An 11,033-nucleotide genomic window follows, 5' to 3' on the forward strand; every position below is an offset into this window, starting at 1 on the left:
AATGTAGTTGTATGTAACTTCTACACACGTGAAGGTCAAGAGACACGCTCGAACAAATTAGAAGAAAAATGGTCACGCCGATGTATATATCACAATGTCCGGAAACATCCAATTTAGCAGAAGTCAAGTCCAAATTGCAACCAGTGCCGTTTTCGTTTATTCGGAACAACCGGTTCGACCGTTTGTAAAAGTCATTATTTCAAGTATAAATCCTGACGGACTTGGAGTTTATGATACAGGCCTTTAAGGGCTTTGTCAAAGCTCGACTGAAAACAATATGAAATCGCAAGATCAGTCTTTAACTTATAAACGAACAAGTAGAACCAGCCAGTCAAACCGCATAATCGAAAACGGTCCTAGCGATGGATGGTGTAAAAGTATTGCCGTATTCAGCAAAACGCTTGATTTATATTTGAATATACATGTGAAAATCTGGAAGGAAGATCCGCGGTTTGCTACATATGACACGAGAGATAACCTGGTAACCGTGGACATATCTGGTTCCATACAATTGGTCATTGGATCGGGACAGTTCATACGGGCACTGAAGAAAATCTCGAGGATCACAGCGGAGGGATTAGAGTTTGGAGGTGATGTCCTGTCGATATGTCGCCACGTAGACAAAGGTGGGTGAGTTGGGAAACTCACTAGTGCTGAGGAGTCTGAAATCAGAGCCACCAAATACTACGACTAAGTCAGCCAGTCAAAGAGGTGTACGGAACCGCCCAAAGATGACTCGCAAATGATATTGAATCATTGTGATTGACACAAAACAACTCATGTGTCGTATGCGTTAGTCTAACGTCTTCAACGTTTGTTAACTTTGCTTCAGACTGATTAAGTCAACTGGTAATGTGTGGTAGATCGTCTCTGTAGACAAAAGAATTAGATTTAACACGCAGTATCTTTATTACCCGAAGATGACATATGAATTGTGTAAATGAATGTAATTTGACAATATCATTTCGAACGGAAAACAATATGTTCAAATATCATTTTCACGGTACATGCATTGCATCCAGTGTTTAAACTGGGGTGATATATAGTGTTTTTCTTCTCCGTGTCTATCTGTCAGTCCATCTGCATGTTGGTTTATAGATTACAATTTGAGAGCCTTTGCATCCTCGATACTCCAGGGGTTACTCTAAATGAAATGACATTAAATACACACATGGACTATCTCATAGGAAAACTGGAGACAGCTCCGAACCGATCATAGGCCTGCAAAGATTTCCGTTGAAGACTACAGAGACAGAAAAAGGGGTGGTAGTAAGAGAGCTATTTAGACGTTCCATCGTGGGTTACTTCGCCCCATATAACCTATATTAGAGAATATGTCACTTTTAGCGAGCATTGATGATTTGATATATTCCCGGCTTTTGTGACATGCGTCAACAGCTTGGTGATACTGATAGTGATCTACCTTTTCGATCACGTCACAATGATCATGACGTCATAATAGATAAAACGACATAATTGGCATACCCATAATTCCCTCCATAGCTACGCTTCAGACAATAACGCCGGCTGCTTTTCATCGTTGCTTAACTTTAAGCTCGTTATCTTGCGATAAATTATGGTCATGGAAGAAAAAGACGAGACGAAAAATGTGACGTCATTTCAGGTATCGTCTAAATGTGAAAAACTGAAGAAGACTATGAATGATAAATGTTTGGTGATTGGTGAAACAAAGATGTACTACGGGAACTTCGGGTCTGTCCATGTCATGTCTCCCATTCCGGGATCTCCTAATCCGGGAACTGAACCAGAACATGTATACATCCGCCCGAAGTCTCCAAAGGAAGCCTCAATGCTTCTTCAGGTGGAACAAAAAGGTAGGCCTAAATATCAATTAAATTGGTTGAGTATTTGTATGTTTTATCATTGATCATTTTTTGTTTGTTTATGTTGAGGTGCTTGAGATTTAAATCACTTCCAGTGATATTTCCTTTGTAGTTGTATACTATGTCCTGAAATTATTTGTATACAGCAAGTTTCTGTTCAGATTATATTTATAAATACAACCACGAAATTAAAGCCAAATCGAAAAGCTAGCTTGAGATCAACGGTGTGTGTTCAAAGTGTTGAAATTTTGATCAATTAATTCCGTACATTGTGTTTATTAGAAAGATACGTAATATACTAAAATTTAACAATAATATCAACTGCAAATCAAAATTTTAGTCGCTAACAAATCTTGGTGACATTGTTGACAGGAAAACATTCTATAATTCTTGCCCAGTGTTAATAAAATTCAGAGATAAAAATGAAAAGGACGAAAATTAGAAAATTTTCTGGCTATCACGACAATGGTTCGCTAATAAACACAACATATCGTTAAAATCATTTAATGAACAACATGTAAGTAAATGAGCAATCTACAGATGTGATGAAAATCTAAGACTTTGACTTTGAGGAATTTCTATTTAGCAGTCTTAGTCAAATTCAGTATTTTTTCTGTTTCAACAGATAAGCAAAAGAAAGGAAAGAAATCCGCCTCAAAAAGGAATAACAAAGTCACAAGTGATAATAAGGACGCATCTCCAAAATATGCGCTTCCACCATTAAAAGCTGTACCTGAAAACAAGGGAAAGTTTCTAACACGGGAAAAGAAGAGGAGAGAACCCTGTCATTTTCAGCGTTCCAAATATTCTCTAGGACAAGGAGAATCATGGATTCCACAACCAGGCTTCAAACCCAGCGGAAAGAAAATAGCTCCGAAAAACACCCTGATGTCCGAGTCTTCAAGCTTGAAATATGGATCACTGCTAAAACAGATAGAATCTTCAAAAAAGGTACAAGCTTCGCCGTCCTTGGAAACCACCGCCATCGAGAGTGTTCGGCTTCCGCCTATCCGTGGAGCACAGAGTAGAACAGACTCTACTAAAAATGGTAATGCCCCGACTGTCCAGTTCATCAACATTTACAAAGACAGTGACCAGCTCCCACCACTCAAGGTCAGCGCCATGCCAATGGGTTACAGAAACGAACAGAAACAATACTACAAGATCACAAATGGTTTCAAATGGTAGATCGCCATATTTCGTACACTGTATTTTATGTTTAGTTGTACATTTATTCCAAAGCTGGAACTTAAGCAACATTTTATTACATTCAACATCCTGAAAGTATGCATAGTATAAAGTGAAAGATGACATCATACATTAAGTTACCCACAATTAGAAGACTTTCAACTCCCAAATATACAGAATCAATTTTCTTGCTATAAACCAATCGTTCTAGTCCCAATTCGATCACAACTTGAGTTTTTCGAGGTCTTGTAATCAGCAGATAACTAGCCTTTAAAAAGCTTCACATCTACGACGGCAATCCATGAACGAAGATTTCTGATCCATTTCTTTATGAAACCTAGTTTCATAATAACAAAGTACCATATTCGTGTGCGAGCTGACCGCTTTGACGAGATTGAGTAGAGAGGGGCACATTTCTCGGCAAAATTAAGATAACAGTTGGAAGGAAGTCTCGACGGACAATTTACACTGCAGTACAGTGCCTTATATATGTATGATAGATAGTCTTTCGCGTTGAACAAAGGATGTTAATGTTTGCGACTGTGATAGTACTCTTGGACCAAAATCAGTTATCTTGCAAAGTCAAGCAAGATCTGTGCAGTTCTGTTCAAATTTTGAAGTTATAAGTTGTTGAGCGATTATGATCATTTTTTTATTAAAATTTTTGTTTAACACTCATTTTCTCGTGTGTTTATTGTCGTATCTTCTTGATTGTGTATTGTTAAGTACCATATGCTCTAGTCTTACGTGTATATAATTCCTATTTTTTTTTAACAATGGCCTATTACTTACAAAACGACGTCAACGTTTGTAACGCTGCGAGTGATAAAACGGCGAAACTATTTATGAAAAAAAGGTCATTTAAGAAAGGGTTTCTTTCACTCATAACGGAAATTTGCCCACGAACAATGCTGATTTAAACCAAATGTGATCCAACAGTAACGTTAAAATCGATCTTTGAAAATCATGAAAATAGGTTACGAGAGATCCAAGAGGGATCTTGGCGCCCACCAAAGAATCACCTATGTCTGAAAATTGAGTTGTATCTGCTTTTCAAACTTTGTATATTACATATACAATTTAAGACAGCTCGCTTCAGTACTTTCAGAAAAATAGCGGTAACAAACTTCAACTATCAAAATCCAAGATTGCGGCCTGTCTGCCATCTTTTTAACCGATCGGTCCCAAAAAACGCAAAATGCACAACTATGGTCCTAGGGGAACCTGCATATGAAATTTGAGACAAATACCTTCAATGCTTTCTGAGAAATTGTAGTTTGACAACTATCAAAATCCAAGATGGCTGCCTGTCGACCATCTGATTGACCGATCGGTCCCAAAATAGAATATGCACAACTTAGGAGAGCTCATATTTGAAATTTAAGAAAGATCCATTGAGTAGAAGTAAAGGTATTAACATGAAATAAAGCTTTTATGTTAAAAACAAGTTAATTTTCCATTTATTTTGGTGGGTTTCATATGTCAATTTAAAACAATCGAAATGAAATTAGATAAAGTCCATGTTTCCAGGTTCAAGATACGAATCAATTGAATATCTTTTTAGGTCATTTGACCCGAAGGGTAAAATCTTTAAACGACTTCTTCTCAAGAACCAGAAGGCCCAGGGTACTGATATTTGGCCTGTGACATGCTGGGATGAAGGGCTACCAAGTTTGCTTAAATAAATGACATTGACCTTCATTCAATGTCACGGGGGTCAAATAGGCTAAAATCTTTAAACAACATATTGCGAATTATGAAGAGGTTTAGAGAATGATATTAGGCCTGTGGCATGCTGGTATGAAGGGCTACCAAGTTTGTTCAAATAAATGACCTTGAACATCATTCAAGGTCAGGGGGGTCAAATAGGCTAAAATCTTTAAACGACTTCTTCTCTCAAGAACCAGAAGGCCCAGGGTACTGATATTGGGCCTGTGACATGCTGGGAGGAAGGGCTACCAAGTTTGTTCAAATGAATGACCTTAACCTTATTCAAGGTCACATGGGTCAAAAAGGCTAAAATCTTCTAAAGGACTTCTTCTCAAGAACAGACGGCCAGGTTTAGAGACCTGATATTAGACCTGTGGCATGCTGGGATGAAGAGCTACCAAGTTTGTTCAAATGAATGACCTTGAACATCATTCAAGGTCACGGGGGTCAAAAAGGCTAAAATCTTTAAATGACTTCTTCTCAAGAACCAGAAGACCCAGGGTACTGATATTTGGCCTGTGACATGCTTGGATGAAGGGCTACCAAGTTTGCTTAAATAAATGACATTGAACTTTATTCAATGTCACAGGGGTCAAATAGGCTAAAATCTTTAAACGACTTCTTCTCAAGAACCACAAGGCCCAGGGTACTGATATTGGACCCGTAGGATGCTGGGATGAAAGGCTACCAAGTTTGTTCAAATAAATGACCTTGACCTTCATTCAAGGTCACAGGGGTCAAATAGGCTATAATCATTTAAACAACATCTTGTGAATTATGAAGAGGTTTAGAGACCTGATATTAGGCCTGTGGCATGCTGGGATGAAGGGCTACCAAGTTTGTTCAAATGAATGACCTTGATCTTCATTCAAGGTCACGGGGGTCAAATAGGCTAAAATCTTTAAATGACTTCTTCTCAAGAACCAGAAGGCCCAGGGTACTGATATTGGGCCTGTGACATGCTGGGATGAAGTGCTACCAAGTTTGCTTAAATAAATGACATTGACCTTTATTCAAGGTAAGAGGGGTCAAATAGGCTAAAATCTTTAAACGACTTCTTCTCAAGAACCACACGGCCCAGGGTACTGATATTGGGCCCGTAGGATGCTGGGATGAAAGGCTACCAAGTTTGTTCAAATAAATGACCTTGACCTTCATTCAAGGTCACAGGGGTCAAATAGGCTAAAATCTTTTAAACAACTTCTTGTGAATAACTAAGAGGCCTAGAGACCTGATATTAGGCCTGTGGCATGCTGGGATGAAGGGCTACCAAGTTTGTTCAAATAAATGACCTTGAACATCATTCAAGGTCACGGGGTCAAAAAGGCTAAAATCTTTAAATGACTTCTTCTCAAGAACCAGAAGGCCATGGGTACTGATATTGGGCATGTAAAATGCTGGGAGGAAGGGCTACCAAGTTTGTTCAAATGAAGGACCTTGACCTTCAATCAAGGTCACAGGGGTCAAATAGGCTAAAATCTTTAAACGACTATGTTGTATTGTACTAATAGTCAGATGACCGTTAAGGCCCATGGGCCTCTTGTTTTTTAAGAAATTATATATATGTAATTTTAATTACTAATTAAGTCCCAATTGATTTCTCTAGTTTGTCTTTGACTAAACACAATTTAGTTAACTTTCACGTGGCGTTCAAAACATATTCCGTTTTACATAGTGCATTGTGAAACACGTCCAATGAAGAAAGTCTCTAAACATATTGCTTTACGTGCCAAATAAAATCGTCAAAATGCCTCCGTTTACATAAGTTGTCTTCAAATGATAGAAATTCGTCTTTAATTCAATTGGAATCATATTCGCTGAATCTCAAACTTCCTTATACAAAGACGATCTACCACAACTTATCAGATGTATTAATCAGTCTGAGGCGTAGTGTTCGATAAACTAAAAACATTGAAGAATAAAACGTATACTAGCTATGAGTTGTTTTGTGTCAACCGCAATGATTCGATACCATTTACGAGTCCTCTCAGTTGTGTGGTTCCGTACACCTCTTTGATTGGCTGACTTAGTCGTAGTACTTGATAGCTCTGATTTCAGACTCCTCAGCACTAGTGAGTTTCCCAAATAACCCACCTTTGTCCACAAGGCGACATATCCACAGGACATCCCCTCCAAACTCTAATCCCACCGCTGTGATCCTCGAGATTTTCTGCAGTGTCCGTATGGGCTGTCCTGATCCACTGACCAACTGTATCGAACCAGATGTGTCCACAATTACCAGGTTGCCCCTGTTGTCATAGGTAGCAAACCGTGGATTAAACGATGACTTCCCTCCAGATTTCTCACCGGTATATTCAAACAAGAAATCGAGCGTTTTGCTGAATACGACAATAGCTTTACGCCGTTCATCGCCATCTTTGAGCGTAGATCTCGACACCCCTATCGCAAAATTGCATTTTACCGGACATTGTGACATATACATCAATGGAAACATCCTCCCTTCAAGATTGTTTGAGTGTACCTCTTGGCCTTCTCGTGTGTAGATTTTTATTGCATTCAGATCACAAACAGCGACAGTGTCCTCATTTGTGACACAGAAAGAACTCACAGTGTCATTTACGCTAAATCTTCGAGTGGGAGATTTCGATCCAGCAATTACTTCATTCACTGTTTTATATGTGGCAAACCATGCATTGTTTGTTTTTGGCGAAACACTGATTCTCCTAATCGTTAAATCATATTTTATCTTCTGCTTCACTTTACCCTTAAAGTCAACTAGCTGCATCTCTTTAGCTTCGTGTTGTCGTAGCCACACACCGGATGTTGTTGGACAGATGGAAGAACATTTCATCGAAGTCCTGAACTGTATCACGGGTTTTTTTGCATGCATACCGGCACTGGAAGAAACTTCTTCAACTGGAAATGGTTTACTAATATCTTCAGATGATGTGACGTTGCCTTCTACCGTCGACAAAGAAGAGGAAGTAAACTTGCCAAAAACCTTTCTCAATTCTTCAGTAATATCTTCGAATTCAGAAGGTTGGAAATCTACTTCACGCAATACTGGTTCATCTGGAAGTGTCACATCTCCAGTAGATATATTAGACGTTTCATCGTACACCTCGACCGAGTTTCCGGACTGCAAAATTTGCTTGCATTCTTTTACCTGATCAACTAAGGCATTGTACCTTTGCTGGAGTTCATCTTTGTACTGCAAGAGCAAGTCTCGATTTTCCTCCGCCATCTTGTGGAAATTCGATATATACTCCTCGGAAAGGACATCGATTTGTTGTTTCCATATTTCCGCCTCTTGTTTCACTCGAAGGCCACAGTCTTTAACCTTGGCTTCGTTCTCTGCCAGTTTCTCCTCGATGGAATCAATTTCGTTTTGAAGTTGTACAAGATCCTTACTCTCGGTATCATTGATAAAATCTTGTAGTACGCATTTTCGTTGTGGCATGATGTCGGCTAACTCCACAAGTCCATGCCCCTGGTGCGTGGAAAGGCTACAAGTGAGGCAGATGAGGATGTTACAATCTTCACAATGTAACAGTACATCCTTATTTTTATGGAATGTACACTTTGGATTTCCCTTCGCTCTGACAGCAACCTGTTTGCATGTAGCCATTGCGACTACACGCCCATACAGTGGCGGCGGGAACGTTGTACTCTGACACCACGAAGTAATAAACACGTACACTTACAGGATGTAGTCATGTGTAACATCACACACATCCGTGAATTGTATTCTGTCTGTGTGCATTCAATGGTGTACCGTGTACGATGTGTAGTTACATAACTTCCGGTGTGTTCTCATAGAGAACAAAGAAAAGTGTTGGTATAGGAGAACAATGGAAAACCAATTATAGTCAGTTTCATAATAATTTTCACCTGTGCTTACCTGTATTCGTTTACCTGAGCTACCTATAGTTTGTCAAAAGTGGGGAAATAGAGAGATATCAATATATAAATTTCAACATTAATATAAGAATAAAGAACAAAGGACAAGTGTCACAGGAAGAGCAAATTGTTTTTTTTACCAACTGTTTCAATTTCAAGAATTAGTTAAAATCATAAAAAAACTTCTACATCTGTCGTTATTAGGAGAACCCAATCAAGACAATAATGCTTGTAATGTTGGCATGTGAACTTATGTAGCTATATAGAGAATATATCACAAGAAACCGTTCAATTTTATAGGATGATACATGTAACAATACACATGTAGATATGCATGTATCTAATTAACTATATCATATACATTTACATAAAACTTTACTGATGTCCCGACATTTCAATTCTGCAGTAACAAGAAAGTCAAACATACGTGTACTGTGTATATTTGTATGTTGGACATTGAGAAAATCCAGCTTTTTTCATCAAGGATGATATTTTTGCAATTTTTTGGAAACATCCAGATGGTCCCTAAAATATCATCCTTGAAATAATTACTAAGTATGAAATAAACCTTAAAATAGCAAAAGGCACTACTAGACCATAAGAATAATGTGCCTATGGAGTTCCGTGCATAAATCTCAACCGGTTTTCCAGTTATGCTGCGGAAACGAACCTGGTACAAAAATATGATATTTTCAGCAATGTTTCCATGGTTACGGAAAAAAGTGCAAAAAATGAAAACCTAAAAATAGCAAAAGGCACTACTAGACCTAGTCTGGTTCCCTGCTGCGAATGCTCCGATAGCTCTGCGCTATTGGAGCATTCGCAGCAGGGAACCAGACTATACTAGACCATAAGAACAATGTGTCTATGAAGTTTCATGGAAATATCTCTGCTGGTTTTAGAGTTGTGCTCCGGAAACGATTCTTACACAAAAAATCTGCCATTTTCAGCAATGTTTCTATGGTTACAGAAAAAAGTACAAAAAGTGAAAACCTTAAAATAGCAAAAGGCACTACTAGACCATAAGACCAATGTGTCTATGAAGTTTCGTGGAAATATATCTTCTGGTTTTTAGAGTTATGCTCCGGAAACGAACCTGGTACAAAAATATGATATTTTCAGCAATGTTTCCATGGTTACGGAAAAAAGTGCAAAAAAATGAAAACCTTAAAATAGCAAAAGGCACTACTAGACCATAAGACCAATGTGTCTATGAAGTTTCGTGGAAATATCTCTTCTGGTTTTAGAGTTATGCTCCGGAAACCATTCGTACGGACGGACAGACGGACGGACGGAACCCATTTGTATATCCCCCCGGCGGGGGATAAAAAAAACCCTTTTTAGTCAGAATGCAATATTTGGATTAATTGAGATATCTTTTATTTACAGTAACCCGCAAAACTTAGTAAATTTGCGTAATTTGATAATACATGTATTATATTTATATCAATGCGCATCACTTTTATCACACTATAAAAAACTTAAGCATTTCTACAGAAGATAGACTTCAGCAGACTGCAAACTCACTGCATGGTAACGGGATCCGGACCCGGTTGTTTGGTATCTACTTCCGGAAAATTCGTATCAAAACAAAAATGATAGGGGTATATGCTAAAACGCTTCAAAAACTCGATATTATTTCATTTGTTTTGAAATAATATCGAGTTTTTGAAGCGTTTTAGCATGTACCCCTATCATTTTTGTTTTGATACGAATTTTCCGGAAGTAGATACCAAACAATCGGGGCCGGATCCCGTTACCGAAATTGTTTGAGAGAATGCAAATGTTATACTGTAACTGAGGAACAATGAGAAATTGTTCAAAGTTTTGCTGATTTCGAAATTTCGTTAACTTGTATACAATAAACCTCAAATGTTGCCAGTAAATGTTTGAAGATCAAACTTATTAGCATGCCTGCTGTCCCAACAAATAATCGCAACCTCACCACTCCCTATAGGTCCCGATCTCATTTGTCATATCAGACATTGGTAGAAACGGTAGTCAAAAAATATCATACAAGATAAATGTTTGGATGATCGTAAATTAAAATCTAGATCTAATTTATAATAGATCGTGTAGATGTTCACTGCCTGCACACAGTTTCAGAAGCTCAACTTTTTAAAAATATTACGTAAGATCCCCTCACTGATAGTACAAATGATGTAAAGCAAAAATATATAAGTCATTAGTCTCGCTCCATACTGTAAACAAATGTACATTCGGAAGGTGCGTCTATTGTCGTCTGTCGTTTGGCGATTATAAAGGATTAAAACCAAACCGAGAGAGTCCGAATTCCGTCATTGACGGAAAATGGTCTATTTGATAATACATGTTATTATATATATATCAATGCGCAATCACTTTTATCACACTATAAAAAACTTAAGCATTTCTACAGAAGATAGACTTCAGCAGACTGCAAACTCACTG

At 38.1% G+C, this 11,033-nt stretch overlaps 1 protein-coding gene and 1 pseudogene across 1 annotated transcript; one reads left to right on the forward strand and one right to left on the reverse strand.

The window, feature by feature from the left end:
• Positions 1–1,518: 1,518 nt before the first annotated feature.
• On the forward strand, positions 1,519–3,808 carry LOC138325178 (uncharacterized; annotated as a pseudogene).
• Positions 3,809–6,508: 2,700 nt separating this feature from the next.
• LOC138325179 (uncharacterized) lies at positions 6,509–8,601 on the reverse strand. The gene has a single exon (XM_069270665.1). The coding sequence runs from the start codon at positions 8,329–8,331 to the stop codon at positions 6,769–6,771; it is 1,563 nt and encodes a 520-aa protein (XP_069126766.1). The 5' UTR covers positions 8,332–8,601; the 3' UTR covers positions 6,509–6,768.
• Positions 8,602–11,033: the final 2,432 nt, after the last annotated feature.

This window comes from Argopecten irradians, chromosome 6 (assembly GCF_041381155.1).
Source record: "Argopecten irradians isolate NY chromosome 6, Ai_NY, whole genome shotgun sequence".
Taxonomy (NCBI): Eukaryota; Metazoa; Mollusca; class Bivalvia; order Pectinida; family Pectinidae; genus Argopecten; species Argopecten irradians.

Bases quoted from the DNA above. Each gene is read 5' to 3' on its own strand.
- LOC138325179 (XM_069270665.1), bottom strand. From the start codon at position 8,331: ATGGCTACATGCAAACAGGTTGCTGTCAGAGCGAAGGGAAATCCAAAG.